This window comes from Seriola dumerili, unplaced genomic scaffold, assembly GCF_002260705.1.
Source record: "Seriola dumerili isolate Sdu_G_001 unplaced genomic scaffold, Sdu_1.0 BDQW01000003.1, whole genome shotgun sequence".
NCBI lineage: Eukaryota > Metazoa > Chordata > Actinopteri > Carangiformes > Carangidae > Seriola > Seriola dumerili.
The window spans coordinates 2,888,131-2,914,320 of NW_019174258.1; the positions used below are offsets into that span (position 1 = coordinate 2,888,131).

General features: G+C 40.1%; 1 protein-coding gene across 1 annotated transcript in view; it reads right to left on the reverse strand.

The window, feature by feature from the left end:
* The window catches only part of hipk3 (homeodomain interacting protein kinase 3), a 40,755-nt gene that overhangs the window by 12,520 nt on the left and 2,045 nt on the right, over window positions 1-26,190 (reverse strand). The window contains exons 2-4 of the mRNA XM_022741655.1: window positions 18,742-19,149; window positions 17,823-18,660; window positions 4,570-4,693 (exon numbers count right to left, since the gene is read on the reverse strand). Of these exons, the coding sequence (XP_022597376.1) occupies window positions 4,570-4,693; window positions 17,823-18,660; window positions 18,742-19,149 (1,370 nt within the window). The remainder of the gene's footprint in view (window positions 1-4,569; window positions 4,694-17,822; window positions 18,661-18,741; window positions 19,150-26,190) is intronic.

Sequence of the window (26,190 nt, forward strand, 5' to 3'; positions counted from 1 at the left end):
GGTGTCAATGCTAAATGCTGTGCTTGGTAATGATGCTTGTCAGTCAGATGCTGCGGGGCAAGAATGTCGCACGCAGGTTTATGAGAAGAGACCAGTGAGAAGCCTGGCTGACGTCAATCACACCCAAGTGTAAAGGACAACAACCATTAGAGATTCAGCACTGCTCACAAGCAAAGAGAGAGAAAAGAGCCACACATTGGGAGAATGATGAGAATCATGAAGAAGTCACTGGACATATTCAAATGTAGCAGATAATAATTTAACATAATAATACTAAGGTCTATCTCTCCAATTTTTTTTTTCCCAAACACACAAATCTAGATGTAAAGGCACACAAACATTTATGTCCTCACCCCGTAATTTATTTATTTTTTATTCATATGACATGAACACCCTGCAGCTACAAATTTCCAAGAAAGAAGTGTTTCAGTAAATAAAAGGGAGAGGCTGAAAATGGATGACCAAGGGAAAAATGTGGAGTGAATAAATATGATTCATGTAGGAAAAAGAAACAAAAGTTTGCTGATGCAATCATGCTGAAATATCTTTCACTATAAATCAACATGGATCCTTTTTATTAGTTGCTTCCCCTATCATTTCATGATTGATAAAAAAAATTGTGGTATGCGGGGTTGGGGACGTGAACTTTTTTCAGCTTCTGAAGGGTGCATGCCAGAAAAAGGTTGAGAACCACTGCTCTAGACAATATGACGCCTGAGCACTAGCTTATATCGGTTTGTTGCTGAGGCGTTAATACTGCAGTGTCTGCGTGTGGGTGAGGCTTATGTTCATTTTAGTAGGCTATTGATGAGGTTATGATATACATTCACTGGGATGACGATTTTAACCTCATCTGTTTGCTGAGAGATTTAGAAGGGATGGTGGAGATCCCCTGGCTTATCTCAAGGCAGTACATGCTGATTTACGTCAAGCAAAGTCTCTCTCATTTTCTGTCTTGCATTCCATTTACTACGATTCATAAAGTTAACGCTGTTAATTCGAACAAACTTCACCCTGAAAGTCCACTGACTGAATTCTGCTTTCACGTCTGTAGTATAGCTGTACTGTAGTTCAGCAACATCATGTGAACAGTAAAAGACACAAAACAAAAAAACAAAGTTGATGTGTGTGGGTGGGAAAATTCTTGTGACGGGAAAACCCTTATTTTTCCTGGAAGGCGTGTCGCTGCAGAGATCTCACAAACCAGTGAGATCACTTGTACAAAGCAACGGATTCGCAAAACAACTATCTAGCGAGCCTGGGCCTGCTACAGAGCAGACAGGAAGCAAAGGCAGTCCAGATAACAATACACACTATGCAAGTTGTATTTCAATGCTATCCCTGACTGTAATAAATAAAGTACAGCTCAATTTAGAATAACATACCCACACCCTCCTACATATCCAGTGTACAAGGGATCTCCAGTTTGTACCAGCTCACAAACAGGAAAATTCCTTCTGGAGCCATGATGCTTTTAACTACCACTAACCCAAATCCTTTTTGCTTCCACTGACCCTGCCTACACCCTATTGCATTTGCAGATCCTCTAAGTTGCCAGCTAGGCCAAGCCCCAAAGAAAAAAAAAAAAAAAAGTCAGCAAGCACACACTACATTGGTCTCTGCAACAGCATGCATTGACCCCCATGGTTGCACCACTTTTACACTGCCTGAGGAAACAAGAGACAGAACATAAAGAGGGTTTAAAGAGATCAACAAAGCAGAAATATGGGGAATTGAATCATTCCCCTGACTACAGCACCTGGGCTAATCATATCCACTCATAATGAGATGCTCGCTGAATGGTGAGGTTGTCACATCAAAGAGGTGAGCAGCCTCCTGCTGTACTAGTGAAGTAAAAGAAGGTGTGAGTGGGGGATGAGGTAAGGAGAGGGGAGAGCAGGAGGAAGGGAGGAGGAAGAGCCTGAGTTATAAATACAATATGCTGTGTGAGATGGAACAAGACCCCATGCAGAAAGATAAGAAGAAGAAAAGGGGGAAGAAGGGGGTGGCAGGAGCCCAGTCAGCTCCAACCAGATCACCCTGTGCCCCCTGGATGACACCTCACACCAGCAGTCAGCTGCCTAGCTGTTTACTGACATACAGTCAGTTGGATATTTATTTAAGGCAATAGAAATTTACAAGCTTCCTATTTTCAAGTTCTGTTATATATACTGTATGTACTTATAACAGACCAATAGTACAGGGAGTGCCAATTTATGATTATCCATTTCTTCAACCTGAAACTCATTTTGTTTCACTTGCAGAAACCAATGAATGATGGTAAATATACTCAAACTAGAACAGTATAAAGCTAGAAAGTAAGACCCTAAACCTGCTGGCATTGATGCTAGACGCAAAAGGATTTCCATTTATATCAAAAAGATTTGGAGTAATTAACTAATTGTTATTTTTGAATCATCGACATGCTTGACTAGAATTGAAGGTGATTTGCTACTGCTAAATCATTTGACTTCTTAAAGCACTTTTATGTCATTTTACATCACATTTTTCTGTCACCATTAGAGCTGTGGGTGACTGTGAGAGAGGACTGAGAGAGACGTATGTGTTTATGTTCTTGGTCATATTGTATTTCTCTGAAATGCTTTAAAACTCCTAATGACTGATATGAATGAATGAATAGGAATATGTATGATATATTTGAAAGAATTTTAACTGTCTTTGTGTGTACAGTACTTTCCGTCATTATAAGATCTAAGCCCCCAAAAAGCACAAGAAACCAAAATGAAAGTCATGATTTTTCTTTTCATCAGTGTTCCTGCACTGGCTGGTTTTCCTATTCACTAGGCAATTCCATGACCGAATGGAAAACCTTTGAGTCAGTGGGGAGACTTGACAAAGAAAGCAGAGTTTATAAGAACTCTAGTCAAAAATCATAGCGATTTTGTAAATGTGCCAAGCCGTGGGGACTATAATAAGGATACCCCACGATGTGTGATGTGCAATTCAGCCTTAATACACAACCATTCTGCTAAAACAGGAGAGGGTAACATGATAGATCTAGTAAGCTGAAATCTTAAAGCGATTTAACTTTTGATTACTCTCCGTGAATTACTCAAGCCCTCTGCCACCATCTTCTGCTAGTGTTTACACTGTATTTAGATTCAAATTCAGTCCCCCATTTACATATAGTAGGCCTTGGTTTCCATCTGATAAATACTCTGTACTACATTCCACAGGTTGCTTCTCAATTCCTATCTTGCTTTTTATTTCACTGTCTCTCACAGTGCCCGTCTATGCTAACTTTATCTTATCTGCCCCCCCCCCACCCCCCATCAGCTCCAAGCAGTCCCTTACTAAATTGAGGAGGCTCCCCCCAGATATCTCTAAAGCTGCTTTGCGACATGCTGACTGGCTCCTGCAAAAACAGATTCATCATTTTTAGACTGGTGTGCTGCTGCGCACAAGTCAAATCTCTTTCGGAGGTGTTGAGTTATCTCTCCTGTCTTTGGCCTGGTGAAAATGAAAAATGATACCAGACCATAAAAATACTTTGGTATGAGTGCAGTGTGCAGTGGGGCTCAGTGTCGTAATATAGGGTACTGCATAGGACAGAGCAGGATCTGATTGAGGCTCTTTTGGCAGGCTTTGAGTAGATAGGGCTCCAGGGCAAGGGAAAGCCGCTCAACATAAGCCCAGATCAGTCTAGTCCTGGGAAGACACTGTCAGGGCTCCACTGGGAGGAGCAGGCATCCACCAGTTCTTAACAGACATACCATCAATCACAAGAACATGCCTTTCTGCCACAGACGCCAGCTGATACAGTCCTCAGGGTAGGTATGTCACCAAGGAACCAGTAAATTTGCACTAATTTGTTACTGTAAGTCACTTGAGCCCTCTGTCTCTTTCTTCATTCAAACAATCTGTGCAATTACGAATAAATGTTTTTCTTTCCCTAAACCTCAAAAGTTTCCTATTCCTATCCATGCTGTCTTCGCACAGAAAATCCCTTCATTACCCTTACGATGGCATTAGGACTGGATCTCACACAGATTACAAAAACAGATTTTTCCAACTGTACACACAGTGGTAATATTGCATTCTTGCCCTACCTTCAAGCCATCTGGCCTAAACTCTGCTGGTAAATGTTCCTACTGTCTTTTTAAGCCTTTGTCAGCTTCTCTTTCCAACTGACTCTTTGCAACACTTATTTTGGGAGATTTAGACTGAAGTCGCCATGGATCACATATCCTGCAAACTCTCTCCTCAGTGGGTTGCCTTGATTGGAAAGAATAGAGAGTAATGGGGAAAAAAAGTAGAAAAGAGAAGAGAAACAAAGGAGAGAGACAAGAGACCAGAAAAATAACAGACTGGGTGGAAACAGAGGGTGTAGCACTGCCTTCATAGCCACATGGGCAAGGGGGATGACCTATGAGAGAATAGAGGCAAAGCCCACTGTAAAATGGATGCAGAGATAACTGAGTCATGGAGGGTGAAGTAAAACTGGGAGATGCTAGGATGAGTTGCATGAAAACCTGAAAGGAAAGGATAGCATGAGGTGCACAAGGAGGATGGAGAAGCAGGAAGTCCTGTGAGGAGATGGTTATTTACCTGGTCGTACTCCAGGGCCCCAGGGTAAAGGGGCCAGCCCAGAAAAAGTTCAGCTATCACACAGCCTAGGGACCACATGTCTATGGCTTCACAAAACGGCAATCCCAAAATAATCTCTGGAGCCCTGTGGAGCAGACAAAACACACAACTGTTAGACTGCAGTAACAACAATAACATCTCATGTGAAAGTATTTAAATGTGTGGTAGGTCTGTAGGAAAAAAACAATCCATATAAAAGTTGTCAGATAAATGTTTTTGTTCCATCTTTGAAATCTTCTGTAAAAGTTTAATACAGACTTTAGAAACAAGTAGATTAGAAAGAAGACAAATAGATTCAAACTCCCATTCAACAAAATTTCCTGCTTTGTAAGATGATGTCTTAAGCAAATATAATATTATTAGTAATGTCATGGAATTCCTGATGATGGTCAGTCAGATGAGATTGTGTGGTACATGTGTAAGCCAAGTGACTTGTAAGCCAGTGTTGCGCGTGTACTAGTCGCCAAGCGTCAGCAGGCTGAGCCAGTGGGTTAGCAGGTCAGCCAGGCTGGGATCAGCGCTTTGATAGGCTGTTGAATCTGCTCTAGGCTGATAGGGAATAAGAAGCATAGTCACTACTTCTTCGCCTACATGCTGGCTCAGTGTTACATTGAGCAACTCTATAATAGCACTGTAATACCATGTCACAGGAATGGCTAGTGGTGACGCAGGCCTGTCAGCTCCAATATAGGTAAGACGTGTCTGTCTGACATGGCTGTCAAGATCTCTCTGTTTAGGACACAGCACAAAGCCTATAAACAGTGACAGTGCACTGAAAGCATGAAGTAGCCAGAGCTCTTTTGTTGGATACAAGTCTTTTTGTGCAAGAGTGGCCTCAAAGCTCATTAAAATCAATGAGTGAGCAGTGTCAGTTATTGCACACAGACAACAGTACATACCTGTGGGACAAGTCAGAACTCTGCCTATGGACAATCAGGTCTACTTTCACATATGCACTGCGACCGTGAATTTTTCAAGACATTACCCAGAGGAGCTGTATGTGTGAACGCAAATGTCCAAATCAGTTGACCTGGACATTAAACAGACTTTACCCTGCCATCTTCCCTGTATAATGTCTTTGTAATGTCCGATTGTGGCCACACATGAAAAGAGCGGGTCGTTGAGCTGCAAGTGAGCATGTTGATGATGGTTCTATTCAACGGGCTTGTCTACCTCCCGCATCCTCTACACATGTGCCACCTCTCATCTAAACCAAACACAGTATTTCTACTAAGTGTGAACACGTCTCACACGAGCAAATCTCCTGTTGTGTCCTACATGTGTGAAAGGGCAACTCTGGAAAATGGCTGAACCCGAATCTCCAGACATTGTCCAGAGTTCATATGTGACAACAGCTCTACTAAAAGTTTTTTTACATCACTTGTTTTATGCAAAAATTAATTAATAATTCGATATTGTTTATAATCTGTATGAGTCTATCAATAGAGAGAACCGAAAATGATAGATATACTTTTCACTTCCGTTCAGCATATACACAAGATAAACCCTCAAACTATTTCAGTTGCTGTCACAAAGCTGGGCATACTTATGAAGGCAATCCTTTCATACCCCTTACATGCATTTTAATACTGAATGTATGTAAAGAGATCTGTCAGACAACTACTCTATGACGTCTTTGGAGCCATATGGGACTGACTGGTGAGGGACAGAAGCTACATATGGATAGCAACAGCAAGCCTAAGACCTGCTAAAATAAGTTTTCGACAATTTTATCACATGGTCAAAACAAATGCACGCAACAGCTGGTGCAATAGGCAACATAGCAGCAGAGAACCAACCAGGCAGTTATGCTAACCATTTGAGCCTCACAGGCATGTCCTATTTATAAGGAACAGGTTTTCCCTGGAGGAATGAGGAGAGAGAGTGAAGACGCATATCAACACATCCTTGCATTCATCAGGATACAAGGCGGATACAGGGATTTTCTATAAGGCTGAAAAATACAACTTGAGCATCACTACAAGCCATCATGCAGTTGGTCAAGTAGTTAGAGGCTACGATGTAACCAAAAACTGACACTCTTACCCCCAGCTCCTATTTATTTATGACACCCTACTTGCTCAATCAAATCAATTAAAGATACACTGAATTAGATCTTATATTCCAGGTCTCAAAAGCCTAATTTTATGAACAATGCTTCCTTCATTCTTAGGTCACAATAAGCCTACTAATAAGACCATGATGCCCTGAGCTGTCTCCAAAATCTTGCAGCCTGGAAGAATACATCAACCAAAATAACAATGCCAATGAAAACAGGTGGCTTAGGTAGAGTAGACTGAGTACATGTTTCCATGGTTGCACGGCTCTGTCCTAATCAACGCAACTCAAGCCTCACCGCCCTCCTGTGAAACCAAATCTGTTTTCCATCCTGAGGATATGACGTACACTCTGAGGGGCCATCGAATGCTAGAGGACTGACTGTTCACTGACACGTGCAAGAGCTCCAGAGGAAACAGACAGGTACAACAAAAACATGAGCAAGGTGATTGACTGGTGCCCTTCAAACATAAGACTCCCACTCCCTGTGACATTTAACAGGAATGAGTGGGTATAGACAATGAATGAATGGTAGCTTTTCAATAAATTGAATAATAAAATAATGGTAAAGTTTAACACACAGACAAAACTGCAATTACCATATGCAATAACCTAATGCCTCATCACTGCACTTAAACAGGCAGTGACTCATTCAAAACCAACTTAACTTTTACATTATATACAGATACACAATACCCCACTATGTAGCAAAAGTAATAGCAAGTGGTACATACTGTACATGAAAAACAATAATATTGCATTTTTGATGAGATGGATTGATTTCTGAACATGATGGATGTTTACCTGAGCATCTTTGCACGCTAAATATCAGGTTTCTTAGACTTCCGTCTCAAATTTATGATGATATTTAAGAGCAATCAGCAATCAACAACAACAACAACAACAACAACAACAACTAGGGATGCATCAGTGCAACATCAGTACTTTTACCATCCATTAAATGTTTGTAATGCTTTAATGTGCTACAAATATATCTTTGTACAAAGGCTGAACATGTTCTCCCTCTGTCACAAGGCAAAAGAGTGCACGCCTTGTCTGTTGACTGATAGCACTCCACTGTGCAAAGGTTGGAAGTGAATGACTATGAGTGAGACATGAGTTGTCTACAATATCACTGCGTTCAAAGGTTTCTATAGAGCCTCATTTGTTATCGGTGAAAAACACCTTCAGAGGCAGCAGAGGGGAAAAAAGACACATCTTCAAAGAGCTTTCTGCGCCTGCGAGCATCGTTGTCAGAAGCTTTTTTTCAAAACATTCCCCACTCCACAGCTCACGTCTAGAGTTTTAACCTTTCTATACCATAACATTTTAGAGATGCTCATTAAGTTGAAAATAGTTAAAAGAATCCTGTGAATATGCTTTTCAACAGCTTGTGCTTTTTCTTAATTTAAGAGAGATTTAGACTGACACAATACAACATCTAACATTTGGTTTTGGTGAGGGCACTACAGAACAAGGTCTGACAGAGAATAACAAACTCTGCATTGGCTGCTGGCTTGTCTTTAATGGAACAATCAGTAACAAACCCTATTGCACAATGCTGAGCACATCAGTATAGCAAGCCCAGCACACGCACACCACTGTGCCAAGTATAACTCGCTCACACTGCAGGTATGGTATTGAGCAACAATCACAAAATAAAACCCAAACAGGCAGAAGCAATGGTAAGATTTGGTTGCCTTTTTTCTCTTCACAGCCTGAAGCTTCCACTAAAATTTTACTGCTCCTTTGTGGATAGGCTCTGACCAATCAAAGCACATGTTTCCCTGGTCAACAAGTTCAACAGTTTGTTCCTTCGTCTCAAACAGCTGCTTCCCTTCTTCCATCCATCTCCTCTTTTCTTCCCTCTCTGTTTGTTTGTCTCTCACCCACAAAGAGGCTGAGACATAAGGCGATGTTATGTTAGCAGAACCAACACAAAGATGATGTATGGCAAGATTCCAAAGCACAACGCTAAACTGAACTGTTGTGGTTCATAAAGACTCGGAAATAAGTTGTGTACTCTATCCTGAGAACTTATATCAGGGCATTGATAGAGATTCAAACTTTTAGCAGCATGGCTAACTGTGCTCTTTGCTTCCAGTATGTGCGTAAGCTAAACATACCCCAGACATATCTCCAAATTGTAGTCTGTACTGCACAGACACAAAAAAGATTAATATCATAATCTTTTGTCTGTGGGTAAGATAGCAAACATACATTTACCAAAATGTCAGTGTTCCTTTGATATGCAGGTCTGCTAAGTGTTTTTTTTGTTTTTTACTTTTATCATATTTTTATCACACCTGAAAAAAAAAAAAAACAGTGCAGACACACATATTATTTGCGAGAAGGGGCATGGCAGAGCAGAGAAATTATCCATCTCTATTTCTTATTCATGGCCATTATCTCACACTCCAAAAATAGCCCTCTGATCCTCCTTGCTCTGTCATCACAGGGAGGAACCAAGCGTAAAGTGGCATCAAACCAGCTCACACAGGGAACAGCAAATAAGAGTGGCTACACATTGGGAGGGAGGGGGCTCATTGTCGTTGCATGCTTACACGGGCCTTTCAGTAAGCTTCTCCTGGTAAATAAACTCAGTTGGGCTGTACTGCAGTTGGCCTAAGCTCAGCCACAAAGACAAACTGACAACATGGTGACTCCATGATGGAAGAATGGAGCGTCACTGCATGTCTCTTCCAGGAAATGTAATTCCACATACTCTCAGAGCATCCTGCATTATTCAGTGGAACACAAAGGCTGTGTAGCAAAGGCAGAGGTAGTAGCACTTGCACTCTGATCTGGCCCGATCTTAGATTAAGGATACAAGGCTTTAGACACGTTTTATAGATATAAACCACTCAATGTGCTGATGCAGAGCCAGAAATGAAAAACAAAAAGCAGTGTTTCCAGTTCAGGTGGACTAAGTTTCTTCTCTGCTGTTTTACTGTTTGAATTATGTTTGAAGTATTTTGAAATAATTTGCTGAAACTGCTTCTGAGCTCTGGTCCATGAACATGATTTATTTTCTCCTTGACATGTCAGATAAATGATTTAAAGTCCAGCCTGATGAGAGTTCTATTTGATGTACATGATTTTACTATTTTATGAGAAGAAATGAATTCTACTAATGATATACACCAAGTACAAAGCTACACACAGCTATGCTACCATATGACAAACAACCCACAGTTTATTTAACAAGCAAATTCTCTCTGATGTTTACCAGAATACATGTTAAATGGAGCAAGCTATCAGCAATTTATAGCCTTGACAACAAAATATCTTTCTGCCTAGTTGCCAGCTATGTGGCCATATGAAATTTCCAAGGTGAAATCTTGCAAGTACTTCTAGAACGTTTCACCCCAAAGACATTCATTTCTGAAAAGAACAACAAGGACTCTGAGACCTTCTGATGTATAAAGCTGATCTTAGATTTGAAGCACTTTCTGCAGCTTTCATTTTCACCATTATGTTTGAACTGCTTGTTAAGTCACCAACTCAGACAGGCACGTCAGACAGGCTTCATTTATTGTGAAGCAGTCGTATCGCAGCACACTATGTTACTGAACTGCAGCTGCCCACTGTGGTACTACCATGAATGCTGTAGGATTATTCAAACAATATTTGTACCATAAGACACTAGCAAAAGCCCACAATCTAGTGCTCACTGGATTAAATTTGACTTTATTCATACCAGTAACAACACAATATTGTATGAAAACAATTCGACCTTCTGCACAACACCAGCAAAATCATTTATTGCTGGAAATATAAAGTAGTGCCGAGGATGCTTGTGATGGGCACGTGAAACCAACTTAAGCAATGAGCCTTTCGCATGCGAGCAGAAGTGTGAGATATTGTTATAAACCTTAAGGGAGTTTCTTCCACTTAATATCCAACATGAAGTTTGAAAACTGTGTAAATCTCCATAACTTAAGACAACAATCAATAGAAACACTGATTGGACATAGCAAAGTGGACTGAAAACCAAATGCTCATATCTTGTTAATAAAATACAACATGATGCAAAAACAGTAAGATGAGAAGCCTTGATGAATAATTTAGATGCTTGCTAACTAACAGACTGCAAGCCATTGCAAGCTAGTCGGACCAAATAAATACCTGAAAACACTCATTACCCACTAACCCAGAGAAGTTCATGAGAGGCGTTTGTGTGCCCACACACACAAAACGTGTTTCTAGGACTGCCTGAGGGATTACTTGTTCGTTCTATAAAAATGTCAGATCTACTTTTCAGGGGAAAGTTAATCCAGTAGTCTTAGTCCAAATACTCCATGTGCGGATAGGAAAATGACCAACAGTTCATGGTTTGCAGAGGTATAGGTCCACTTGGACAATCTGGAGTAGAACTTCGAATTATGTCAATGTAGAACTGTTGCATAGGAACACAAACAAATAACTGTGAAATTTCTATGGCATGTCAAAATGTATAATACAATGAATTGTTGATATGTAGTAAAATTATAAAAGAAAATGAAAAGGTGGAAGAACACTTATGCAAAGCAAGATCATTTACTAGTATGTACCATTTCTCTCTGCCACAAACGTTTTAGAATGCCTGATTTTGTAATGAGTTTGTAATTATTTCACTAAATTACAACAGTGGAAAGAATAACTTAATATAAGTTGCTTGTTTTAAATTAAAAGCATGAACATGACAAGACAGTTGATAAAACGAGAATATTTTTGAGGATAGGTTCCTGTCAAAGAATTTATTAATCCAGAACTTTAATAAAGGAAATGAAGGTTTCATTTTCAAGTTGGAGCTGTGATTGAGCTGAGAGAGTTCCAGCTAAGCTGACTGTGCAAACATGGGTGGCAAATTACAAGTGGCCACTGGCCAAATGGTTGTAAACTGCGGAAGCGGCAGGTCTATCTGTCAAACTTATTGGTTTGAGCAGCTGATAGATTTGAGGTATCCACCAGCCACTGAAGATTACTGGCCAACAAATACGTAGTGCTCCGCACATAACCAAATGCACACAAACACTAATGGACATGTGAAAATCAAAACAGCTGACGTTAGAGCTAGTTGACCTTGAACAAGTAAGTGTGAGCTCTCTAGTATTTCAAGCTGTCCTTATTTCTTTCTGGCTGTCTATGTACTTCACCATCTATAGAAGTCAAAGCACGCTGGCTGGTGTCCCATGAGCTATTTTAAGCAACCCTTCACTCTCAGCCTCAGCAACGCTGTTCCCTCACCGTATGCTTTGCATTCTCCTTTCTGTGAGGGGGTACAAACTACAGGGGGTAAACATTTTTACAAACATTTTTCATTTCATCAGTATCTTGCAATCCATTCCAGACTTTGTCCTGTATGGAGAATCTTATCAAAAATTTATCAAAATATTGATTTCAAACTGTCCATAATCACATTTAATGAAATTGTCTTTCTGCCTACTGCCTATGACTGAGCCTCTGAGCATTACTGCACAACATATACCTGGCAAAAAAGAAGTATTCAACAAAAGTATGTGTACTGGCAACAAATTTCAATTAAAACTTCACATAGCGCAACCATATGATGGTGATAAGCATGATCATTTGTTGTTTTTGAAATGTGTTGCCACTCACAAATCAAATCAAATTTCTTCTAGTGTGAATGATTTGCAGACAGGTCTTATTATCATTCTGCACTCTCACATCAGCAATTGAACTGATGTATTTTGTATCAAATGTATCACCATGAAAGACTTGCTGGTCACCAAAGTTTAAGTTGACAGAGCTGACAAACAGAGTTGAAGCAGCACTGTTCACTTCCTCCCCCTATGAAGTACAGCAAAGTACGACAGTTCTATTTTGAGCAACTTCCTGAAACAAAGGGCATTTACAACAATACAACAATGTTAACAAAAAAGCTTGATGAATGTGTGGGATGAAAAGGGAGTACAATAATTAAATGTCATAGTCAAGTATTTTTACCACCATTTCCATAAAACTATGGCCAAGGTGTGGGTCAAAGCAAGTGTTGTCTTCTCACTTTTGTTGTGAACAAAGCTACAGTAAAATGCAAATAGAGACAGATATCATCTATTTACATCTATTTTCATTGAAAGTATTTTACTTCCCTGGGAACCATACTGCTTCACTGGCATAGTGTGCAGGCAATGAGAATTATTCAAATGCCATGTAAATGCTTTTCACTGAAACAGATAGCACTGACCTGAATAAATCTTGCCCCATTCTCCCTGGCCTCAGAAATCAATTAATCTCAACCAAGCTATAACCAACAGATCAGAAAACAAAATCAGCACATGTCAATTTTTTTTTTGTATAGCACCAATTCACAACATACATTATCTCAAGGCACTTTCCAAATAGAGCAGGTCTAGACCTTCTCTTTATAATATTATTTACAGAGGGACTCAGGGTGGGCAGCCATCTGCCTCGACCGGTTGGGTTGGGGAGAGGGAGAGAGAGCACAAAGCAAAAGAACAAGAACATACAATGATAGCAATATTGATAATAGTGATAGTAGCGGCAGTAACAGCAATAGTAATGTAGTGGCAACTGTAGTGCTGACAGCTAATAACATTAATACATCAGAATTAGTGTTTGGTTAGGACAGGGAAAGTATAGAAGTGTAGTTTAGGGTTAACACAAACTGCAGTGATAAGTCAATTCCTCCATTACATTTTCATTAAATGCCCAAGTCTTAATCTAAATGGTGTCATTTTAATTCATATACCAAAACCCTTTTTCATTTGCCTCAATGCTGTAGAAATTGAACACATAATACCAACATTATCAGTGTGACACAGCAAAATCAGGGACACAAACTGACCTCTTCCAAAACTAGAATGGTAAGATCTCTCCTTGTTGGAACCACTATAACCAGTTGCAATTTTACTAACACAGTCTGAGGGGAGAATACTAAAAGTTTTTCTCCCTTGTCCTCTTGCTGACATTTCTGAAGGAAGTGTCAATGAATAGGAGGTTGATATCACAGATATAAGATATTAAACTTTGAAGCTGATGTACAGTTGTGTTTTTCTGGATTTCTTATATCAAGACGATCACATCAAATTTCATTTAAATTTGATAATGACTTAAGGGCCAGACACCTGCCATGTGGGAGACTGAGGTAAGAGTTTGTGTGAGTGGAGGAGGGGAAATTTACCAGAAGAAGCAAGATGGCACAAGGGCATCAGCAGACTGACAAACAAAACACAAAAAAAGTCCCATTGCATCATCTGTCAGAGTAAAAACACAAACTACATCAATCGCTCCAAAGTATCAAGCTTCTGCAGAGATGACATGCTACCTATAATAGGATGTCATCACAGAGACAGATCCACTGGCACAGTAGAGAGAACAAAGGCTGCTTGCCTCTTAAGGCAAATGTTGCTTGCTAGCATGGATCTCTGCCACCACAGTGAATCACAGCATGTTTTTAGTGTTACCAGTAGCCATATTTCTTCAAACCACGAGACCCTAAAATTTCACAAAGTAAACACACTTGTCTTCCTTGCCAAAAGTCTATCCGATCTGACCAGTCTGTATATTTATTATTTGGCATTACATCTGTTTAGGTTAAATTTCAATTAGTTAATAATGTTCGAGGGGTCCACTGTGTGCTGCATCGTAACAATGTTTACTAGTATTTTGTCTGTATTTCTATCATTAATTGAATCACTTTGCAGTTAGCTTTAAAATTTGTTATCCTCATTCCTACTGTGACAACTGTCGAGGCTTAACTTTAGCCACACATACTGCCACCCCAAACAAACACACGCGTATGATGTAGTGCACTCTCAATAATGCAAATAACTGTATATAATATCTTTACATTCTAATTCCAGATCAGTTTCCAGAGTTCACAGTTTCATGCATTTTCATCTATTTGCATGTGAAAACATATACTTGAAACAGAAAATAGAAGCGCTGGGTCACAGATATGTACCTAAAGTGTAAGCAAAGCATGAGTGAAGAATGACAGCATTTACAGGGCCAGTGTAAACAGGTGCACCGACTAAAAGGGAAGCATATCCGTTACATCAGACGAAAGGCTGAACTGGAGCCTGTGTAGACAGGGTGTGTTTGACCACTGCTCGATTTGGTTGAATATGTATCATTTTTCCATTAGCTCAACATGGCAAACTTTAGCTGTGGCATGGTGTGATCACATGCCAGCACAATGACAGGAATCCTGATTCCATGTATGCTGTACAAATATTGACTGTAACAGTTAATTCCTTGTGTTTAGGGAAAGGTCCAAGGAAGACATAATGATAAGTAACTAGTGAGTCAGTTATAATGGTTGAATCACTAGCTCGAGTGCATGTACACCAGCTGCCAAGGTTTGAAATCAAATTATTCATCAACTGTTAGTCATGCCACTTGTGCACCGAGCATATATTTTCATGATGAGATCAAAACTTTTGGTTTAACTAGAAAGCCGGGGCAATATCACTTGATCAAAAGGTAATAGTAAGGAAATAAAACAGCTCTACATTTCCCAGGTTTGTACCAATTATGCAAATATCCACACCCACTTACTATGGCAAAACAATTAACTCTTTATGAAACATACATGCATGAATATACAAACCCTTATAGAAATTATTATCATCTGAGGAGAGTATTCATGTAAAATGGCTTACTTTATATCTTTTCTTCATCTCAAAACCTCTATGCAAACTAAGGAAAGGCACAAATCAAACAGTGAACTGGGTCACTCTTGCCTCTTACACAACAGCTGATACCATTTCAGGCCTGTTTTTCTGATCAAACCAGAGCACTCCTAACAAATTGCCAAAGGTAATTTATCCTGTCGGTTTTCCTAGTGCACATCCAAGACCAGCAGAAACAAAGGTGTCCTTCTAACATAAACATTAGGTATTGTATCTACAACCACGTCATATCTCATATCTCAGAGCCCATAACAGCATACTTATTTGTGGAATGGCATTCTGTGATTTCTCTCCCTAAACTTTCTTGACTTAATCTAACTGCTCACACTATGCATTAGTGTCTGTCTTCAAATATTTGCCTGTCCATTTTTTCTGTCATACTTTCTGTAAATTCTTTCAATTCCTAATCAGCTTCGTCCCAGAATACAAATAATACCAGAAATTTATTTAAGTCTTGCAGAAGACAATTTTCTTTCCCAGGCAGCAAGGACATGAACAGTGAGTGTGCACCCAGCTAGTAAATACTGCAGGGTCACATTTTTTCAGAGTCTGTGGTATGTAGGTCCTAAATAGGCAGGATGTTGTGCAGTATGGGAGACATTTCCTTGTTTTGCTAGAGGAAGGACATTTTTTAAACCTGACTGTGGTGGTCTGCAGGGAGCTTGGCTCCTCTTAATAAGACATGGACTACCCTGAAAACATGATGTGTGAAATTTTGGGGGTAACTCTAAAATATTGACAACATGCTATTTTTGCCACGCATTTCTATTTTTCTGTATCTTCATCATGGATCATGAAATAAACATCTCTCTCTCTCCCCCCGGCATTCCACGCCTCTGTGGTTGTGAACAACACAGCAAGCAGTAGAGGCTACTTTTCATCTGTTTCGTATTATTCATATTCTTATGAATAGGAATAATGATAATTAAAAGCTAAATCTTCAGGATAATGTATTCAGGTTGCAGCAGTACACCAGTTTCACGGTATGCCATGGTATGAAAACTGATTGCTATCATACCATGTACATTCACTTATTACCTGTATTGAGAAAAAAAAAAGGCAACAGAGAATCTGACCTGTACTTTCACGTCTCCTTTCCTCTTCAACTACCTGTCAGACTCAGCGACTGACAACAAACACACATATGCAGCAGAGAAAATGGCAGAGAGAAGTGAGACTGATATCACCTATCTAATAAATTAAAAATCCACAGTGTGGGATAACTTTGGATATCCCAAAAACATACACAGGGTTGTCCTCCAGGACAGATATTGAGGTTGCAAAAAACATGGACGCAAAGTGGCTAACAAGGATGAAATAAATCAAACATGTTCACTCATCAACACCATCCCTCCATACAGATCAAAATGTGTGTCCTGTTTGGGCCTGTCATGATAACAGATTTTGACTACACAATTATCATGGCCAAAAGATAATATCATATATTATCTAGATTATTATTAGATAATATATATCTATGAAATTTGAGAAGAAATAAATAAATAATGCTATCAGTCAAATTCATCTTTAACTGTGTATTTTTCTATCTCTTTTCTAGCAAATGAATTAGACTCAAATACAAGTGTAGGGAGAGAATCTGTAACCATGTACAAAAGCATCCAAACAATTACAGCATACAACCAAATGAACTACAAGGCCTCACATCTGACATCACTTATTAACACAATATCAATATTAAATTTTTTTAATATATTGCAGTTATCTGCAATACCAGTGTATTGCAACATCCCTAGTCCCATTTTTAATTTTATTCCCTCTGTACTGAACGTTTAAATGTTGATTATAAAATGCACTATCAGAAATTATTTTCCAGCTCCTAGCTACATCTGCGTTGTCTGTCCATTAGGTAACCTCTGACTTTCTAATAGACACACACTGACCCCAATCTGACCCCATAAAGAAACACACAAATCTACTCAGCTCAGTGGACATATTTGAGTGCGTGTGCGACTTAGAAGGTACAGACAGGATCAGTCTGGCTGAACTGTCGCACACCTGCTGTAATTGGCAACTATTTTGAGAATCGTTTAGAGCACTTGTGATGACATTTCTCACTGTTTTCAGAATTTTCCACACCAAACAATCAGCCAATTAATGAAGAAAATAATCAGCAGATTAACCCATGATGAAAAAAATCATTAGCTTCAGCTAGATACAAAAAAGGTTCAAAAGAGCTCCACCTCAACCAACTACAACAGTAAAATCTTGCTTTTACATCAATGCATCATAATCATAATCTAATTATCAATTGTAAAATAGCATATACCATAAAACTATGATATATTCTGAGAAGGTTATCATACCTCTAAAATCTCATACAGTTGCAACCCTAATCAAGTGCTTTATAAATGCTGTATTTGTCGTTTCTGGCCATGAAAAAGGGAAAAAGTGAGCTATCCCAAAAGCCTTGGTATAAGTGTTACATGAACTCAAACCTACTTTGTTAAAAATTGACAGAACTTTTTTTGTACTCACCTATAGTACCGAGACTGGAGGTAAGTGGAGCACACTGCTTTGGACACATGACTGGCGGAGCCAAAGTCTATCACCTTCACCCTGTAGGGTTGCCTCACTGGGTCCACCAGCATTATGTTCTCCGGCTTGAGGTCTGCATGAATCAGACCCATGCTCTTCAGCTTTTTCAGAGCTGTAGCTACCTGCTGTAGCACAGGTCTGATCACTTTTAGAGGCAGGGGACTGAACTTATTCTGCTTCAGGAAATCGTACAGATTCTGCTCAAGCATCTCAAACACCAGACAGGTGTGGCTGCGGTGCTGGAAGCATTCAAAGGCTCGCACCAGGTTGTGCTCATCTGCATTCTCCCCACTAAGACGAGCAAGGATGCTGACTTCAATTTGACCCTGCCGTGCATAAGAAGGGTGGTTCTTCAGGATCTTAACTGCCACTACCTCACCCGTGCCCCTTTTCCAGCACTTTACAACCTGGCCGAATGTGCCACGCCCCAAGAAATCCAGCACTTCATAAGTATTCTTCATGGAAACCAGGACTTCATGCTGTACTACCTGATAGTCCCCATCCCCTCCTCCTGTCCCTCCTGTTGCACCTACACCCCCAGGCCCTGCACCCTGTTTGGAGGGGCCCCCTCCAGCCCCCACGGCCGCAGGTGCAGTCACGGCTGCGTTCCCCACATTCGTCGTTTGCAACATGGCAGGCAACATTGACAGTTCCTCCACAATCTGCATGGTGCTCCCTCGATTATCCAGCTCCTCACTTTTACGTTTCAGCCCACATCGCTGAGAGCTGTCAGCTGAGTTCAAACCTCCACAGTTCTCTTCTCTGTCACCCTCCTCCTCTCCGCCCCCCTCACCTCCTCCACTGCAGCCCTCTCCCCTTCCCCCTCCTCCTGCCCCTGTTGCTCCACTGCTGCCCCCACTTGCTGTGTCTGTCTGCTGCTGCTCCTTGCCCTGCGTGTGGACAACCCCTGCGTCCGGCCGCTGCTGGGCCGCAGCTGGGCCTGGTCCTCCTCCTCCTCCTCCTCCTCCTCCTCCTCTTCTTCCGGGCTGTTGTCTCTGTACGCCACGCACCACCACCGTCTGCACCGGGTACTCTTGTCCTCCACGCACTTTCACGCCCACTGCGAAGTCTCGGTTCACAAACGAGTGGGCTTGTTTCGTTGGGTGCACAATGCCAAGGGTTCTGCTGTTCAGATAAGTCCGCGGGTGTGCCCTCTCATGGTACACACAGCTGCTGGGCTCAACTTTGAGTTTCTTCACACTGCTAAAGGCACTTGTCTGGGTTTGATAAATGTGTGGTGGGTAGACCAAGACTTGTGAGGCCATACCTGGAGATAAAGACAATAAACCAATAGGTCATTAGTTTGGATCCTCAGCAAACAACTTGAGCCATTTTAGCATGTTACAAAGAATGGTGCCATTAAAAAAAACTTTTAAAAAAAACTATGTTAAGAACTGTGGACAGGGTTATAAACCACACTCATACTTAAATGTTGAACAACATATTGTGCAATACAAAAATGTAGTTGTTACATCATCAACCAAAAACCAAAGGACAGTCCAGATCTCCTATATTGTTTTCCTGTCTTTATTTACTAAGGTCAAGGGTAAGTTTATGTTACTATGAGTCCAAAACAACTGACATCATCAATCCCATTATGTTGTTTTAATTACTCCTTCTCTGCCTACTTGATGACATGATAGCTAGTAGTGCTCCACCAACATCCATCACCCCAACATATGTCAAATGTTATAGTGAAGTGCTTGAGAACACCTTCGCTTTCCTCTGCAATCCCACCAACACCTCCACACAGTTGATGACTAACTTCTCAAAGGTTTGCCTGACCTTTTCCTGCCATTTCCATGCATCCTACTGCAGGTCTCTAGGCAACCAATGGAGAGGGAGAGAGGATGAAGAGACAGACAAAGAGAGAAAAATAAAGTCACAAAGCATCATCAGCCCCACGTGTCCAATTACCTAAGACATGGTTTATTCTTCCCTCTTCCCCCATTGTGTGTGTGTTTGAGGGTGGATAAAGCAATTCATGCACATGGAGACTGCCATATCTTGCTGAAATATTCTGAAACTCAATTAGGTGTAATGGAAAATCAAGTGATGATCCTGATCATCCTTACTAGCCATATTCAAAATCTGCAGTGACCTTATGACACACTGTCTGCATGCCATACTGGAGCCTATGACTTATTTTCATTCTGGGGCACATTGATTGAGATACAAGCAGCTTGTCCCCAAAAGTTTCCATACTTTAATCAACAGTGCATTTGAAGAACCATGTTTACCTATATGAAAACCAAATTTGGCAAATCTTAAGTGGTGGTCTGTTTGTCATGTATAAACAAGCTGGGCTTACTAGTGCTATCATCACTTTTAATGCCTGTTCTCCAATTCATTACAAAGATCAGTTTCTGAAAGTCCATCTAAAAGGACACACAAGTGAGTCAGGTTTGGGCTGTTAATGCCCCTGCAGAGTCTCCTAAAATAAATATCCATGATGGAAAACACACTTGTGTTGTGATAACACTAATGCTGTGAGCCACCCCTTTGACTCTATTCTGAGCAGCAAGATAAGGTCAACTAATTCCCTGGACAGCTCTCTGCACAATCACACCCTGTGTTACTGTTTGGTGGCACCATTTACCATCTTCTCTGTTAGAGACAATTTATCAAATTATCCCAAGCACGGCTCAAAAGGGTAGCCCTTTTGGTCACGAATAAAAACAAAATTGGAAGTGCTCCATTGGGAAATTAAAATTGGCCACACTGGCACACCTACAAATAAGTGTCCTGGCTGTCCAGTCTGAAGGTCTACTACAGTCTCAAACAAAAATGATATACTACATACAGCACAAATGTATTTTTTTTTTTTTTTTTTTTTTTTTTTTTTTTTTAATGGTAAGTTACACATTTTCATGGTCATGGCAGCTGGCTGGGGATTTTCTACCTGGAGTCTTCATGCTCTTCCTGTGCCAGCATGGGCATACCCCACAGTCCAAAAACATGCAGGCTGGATGAATTGGAGACTCTAAATTACCCACAGGTGTTTGAGCGAGTATTTGGCCAGTCTTTGTCTGTCTTTATGTGGTGCTAAAACAGACAGTAGCACACCTCTCTCCCATTGTGTATTGGGATTTGCTTAATTGTTCTTGGGGCAGTTGCTAACACCCCTACATTTATGATGTGTTGCCTGTAATTTAGACCCCTGCCCTGGCCTCTATTATTCATTACAGAACCTATGTCTAGAATTTGAGAATTTTTGATTTTGACACGCTAAATGGGAGTTTCAAAAATAAGGCTCAGAGGCAGAGAGCATAATTTTTGCTGTTTTGGTCCAAAAGCTAGTGTGTTTCAAACAACTTTACTTAGCAGATAAACTACTAAATACACTTCTTCTATCTGCACTTCAGAGAGTTAAGGAGGCAACTGCATGACACAAGTTTATAGTATATTTGTTGTTGTGAAGAAAAGACGTGTTTGGAACATGTGAGTCAACAGCAGAGAAGTCAATCATGCTGCAGGAGTGGATGAGAATTTCCTATGATATTTTGTTTAGAATTGGTTTTAACTGTTTTTGAATCCAACTTGCTGGCCATTTCCACATACTGGGTTTGTGTTTGATTCTAAAAATACTTTATTAGGCAGGTAACAGATTTTTGTTATTTAATCTGATAGTTCACAAAGAGGATAGGGGGGTGACATGTGAGGTCTGTTGCTTCTCAGGACAATCATTTCCTCTTCCACCTCATTCCAAAACACGTTGACAATTATCAATCACATGTGGCTTTTTCTCTCTTCTTCCTCTACAGTGGCCTTCCCATGTGAATGGGAACAATGCAATCAACAATCAACAATAGAACTACATGCCAGGACTATAGCCACGCCATATGGAGGCCTAAGAACAGTGTTTTTTTCAAGTGTAATGGGGATAGCTGATAGAGAAGAAAACATGAATCAAGTTGAATAAATGCTAAGTGAGACTTTTTGTGATTTAGCAAATGACTTATACATGAAATACTATGTCTGTACTGAGAGTTTTGTCTGCCTGGGGAATGGAAATGTTAATTGTCTGGTCTGGAGATAGAGAGCATGCTGTCTGGTTTCAGAGTCCCTAGACTGAGAGAGCCTGAACTTGGACCACTCTCACAAACACTCTCACCAAATGAACATGAAAAACTGAACATAAAGATGTCTAGATATGAATATCACCTTAGCATAATACAACACCAAAATTCAATGTAGAACATAACTAAACTTTGGCATCAATTAATTTCCCTGACCACACAAATGCAATCACTAAATAAATGGTATGTATCAGTCTGACACAAGAATATGAAGTAGACAGCTATTGTTGTTTCAAAGCAAAAAAAGGGCAGCTGCTGCTATTATTATCATATGGAGCCAGATACTCCCTTGGTTGGCCATGAGGCTCCACGTGTGGTATCGCATTACATCCTTCAAAGCTGTAGAACCTTTCCAGCAACCTTGAGCTGCTAAGTAATTGCTCACAGTTGAACTTTTGACCCTGGCATACTCAAAATTAAATTGAGAAGAAAATAAACACTAGACACCTGTCTACAATGAACAAATGGGACTGACTGATGAACCAAAAAAGCCTCTAGACAGAGAAATAATAGTAATAGGCGAGTAGACAAACAGGTGGTGACGGTCAAAGCATGTTGTGGTAAAAAACAAACACAAAATGTGGAGGACTGAAACTGCCAAAATCAAAAACAAATAAATTACTTGAATAAATAAATATGCAATTAAAAAANTAGTAATAGGCGAGTAGACAAACAGGTGGTGACGGTCAAACACAAAATGTGGAGGGCTGAAACTGCCAAAATCAAAAACAAATAAATTACTCGAATAAATAAATATGCAATTAAAAAGGGACAAAAATCACATTAAAAATAAATACAGGTATTAAGTAATAAAATGTGACAAACTGATATTTCTGTTTTAATTTGCTTCTGTATTTATTTACCATATTTGTATTAATTCCACTATTTATTTATTTTCCCATTTAAATGTATTCATTATTTATTTATCCATTCATCCATTTATTATTTCCCCTGCATGCCCCTATATACATTTTCATGTGGACGCTCTGACAGTGTGTTTCTGTCAGCGGCATGCTACAGATGTTGACCCTTTTGTATTCAGTAATTTGAGACACTACCAGTGACGTTTAAGACAGTGTTCCTCTTTAAGAATGGAGTGGACGTGGAATCCCAATATATCACCAATGTGGTATGTCAAAGCTAAATTAAAGTTCAGAACTACTGTAAATCTGCTCCACATACAGTGTAGACCAAGACTTTACTGATATCGAGGGTTTCATCTCATATAGCAGTCTATCGTTAGCCTTATTATGAGACTCTTTGCTGGGGTATTTGTGGCTAGCTAGCCATGGAGCAAGCTACGTTGAGCTTAGCAATACAACACATCATGACTTATTTTGTCTCTACTTGGGAGATCTGTGCAAGAAACAACTGCCAGCTAAAAACCCACAGCATTCTACATTAGACAGCTAGCATTAGTGTTAGCTCAATACAGTCAATGAGCAGTGAGCACTGTGCTGGGAAACCATGATACGCAATTTAAGCCTAATATTGGTAGTTATGTTTTCTTTTTGCATGAAAACAAATCTCATAGCGGATTATGAAAAAAAAAAAATGCTGAGCACCACTCAGCAGTAATGTCTACAGGGAGAAAGGACGAGTGTATGGTCATGTCAGTATTTTCAGAACATTAGTACTGGACAGAAATAACCGTAGCTATTTAGCTCAACACAGCTGGAGAACCGGTTCGAAATTGTCTAAACCATTGGAATCGCATGCCCCAATGATTATCAATTTCTTTTATCAATGCTGGCATTTATTTCAGAGCCAGGTGGTCCTTTATGCTCATTTCGCAAGTTGAGTAGGGCTCCGCAAATTACACAAGGGCATAACCTCCCCCTTATGTCAAAGAGGGTGTCAATGTTTACAACTTGGATGAAAGAATGAAGTGGAACTATCCTTCTGGTCAACAACAGAGCAAAAAAACACCATGAGAGTGAGTTGCAGAAACAGCAATCAGGTAAACTTGTGTTCTCTCGTTTCCAAGTCTGATGTCAGCAAGTAACAGTAACTGATAAGTTGATGTGCATCTCTGTAGTCTGTCTGTCTCACTAACCAAGCTCAACAGTGCATCTCTTGGTCTGTCTGGGTTTTGCTTAAAAGCAACTTCCAGGAGTAAGTTTTGTGACTTGGTGCCTGAAAAAGATAACATGTATTTATATGCGTGTGCACCAGATGAAACTCGCACTTTCCAGCAGCAACCTCTGTGAGGACCACTTCTTATGGCGCACATCATTTTAAAACAAGACAATGAATATCTTGTCTCTCAGTCAAGGTTTAGTTATGACTCTGGACTAATGCAAGATGGGAAAAAATGGATTGACATTGCTTATTGATTAAATATTGAATTTAAAATTTTGATTAGCTGAGCATACTGGTACAATGGTACCACAATGGTAAAAAACACACTGCTTTTCTTGGAGAGAACTAGTGCAATTTGCAAATGCATAAAACACTTAGTTTAGTAAGTCTGTTGTCCACTCTTTAGACTACTTTCACAATGAACTGAAAATATTATTTCAAATGGCTGAAAACTTATTACATCGTAGAGCTGTGCGCTGTGCAATGCTTGGCTCAACCCCTCTGTTCCCCACTGCCTGTCTCTCTCTCTCAAATGTGTCATCAACGGACCCATCAAATTGGCCAAAAATAACAACGTATACATATTTACTTGCATATAGAACAGGGAAGTGAGATCCGATCACAAGTGGTCACTAGAGACACATGTGGAGATGCATTCTAATGCCAGTTGTTAACCAACGTGCTTAAAGCTGTCCACTTGTAATTGGATCACCCGAGACACATTAATGCCAGGTCTGAAAAGGGCCAGTATGCCTCAACTGAACTAGGTCATGTGTTGTAGGTACGGGATCTGGGTAGATGCGCAACTATAGTGTTTTTTTCCAAAACTAATTTTCACTTTGCTTACTTAATTGCTTCCTGCTGTTGTTTGCCCTTGAGCCTAAAGCAGGGGTTGCTGTCTTTACTCACAGTTCCACAACCTCACTGAGGTGCTTTGCTTGTGTCTCGTGAACATGATCTTATGCCCATTAGATAAAAAAGCCCTCTATTTTCTAAAGCATGTGACCATGGGGTATTTCAACTGTGAACTTATGACTATCATTTAGAAATCTTGTCCTTGTTGGATTAACTCCTGTACACAAGCAATATACTGTACAGTTGAATATTAAGCTGAAGGGATAGTGAATGTTGCTTACAAGCACCACAAGAGTACCAGGTAGTTTGCTTCACTATAAGATTACACTTGGCACAGAATATGAGCATTTGTGTGTCTGAAATTACAATTTATACCTCTGCTCAATAATGGAGACGTTTTATACATGAATAACTCAGCTCAATGTGTAGGCACATGTACATCATTATGTAGCACTCTTTATTCGATATACACAAAGCACTGACCCATCGCCTTTTTGTAGAGGTTGTAAATGTAAATTAAAATTTCAAAAGCACAAAGGGCACAGATTAAGAAGACAGAGGCCTTTCCATCACTAGTACTATTTCTATGAGCCACAGAAAAACATGAAAAGAGACTACGAAAGTGAGAATCACTGATGGTTTGTGTCTGTGAGTTTAGAGAGCTAAAATAATAAACAAAGTAATCAAAGCTGTCAGTTGTCACAAAGTCACACACACTGAAATACTACACCCCTAAACAAGCACTTATATCGATCAGCAAAGCATTGATCATAGTGCCACACAAACTTGCCTGTCCCATTAAAACAGCTATGAACAAAGTAGCAGAGTGAGCCGTTTTACCTAAAATACATTGCATGCAAATGCATTTTTTTTGTACTCACTAGTTTCTGGACTATGGCATCTATCATATCATTAAAACTTTGGGCTCTGATAAGATTGGTGGATGCTGTGTGCTGAAACAGATGTTTACTTCCTAGGAAAATTTTCCACCCATCACTTTTGTGATTCATGCAAGTTACCGCACAACATTGTCTTGTCATGGTGCTCTCCCCATAAACTCTGGAATCATTCTGTTTTGTTTACTGCCTCGTGTCTCTACGCACACCTCAAGATGACATCACTCCGAAACCCGTCTTTAAGTTGGCCACGATGCAATACAGATAACCAGCTGCCCCAAGTATAGCAAATCTGCGTAGCGTGACATCACATGACAACACATTCCCAAGTCCCTGTGCCTACCCCGCTCAGTTAACAACCAACATTACCCACTAATAACAATTATTGTAGGGGAA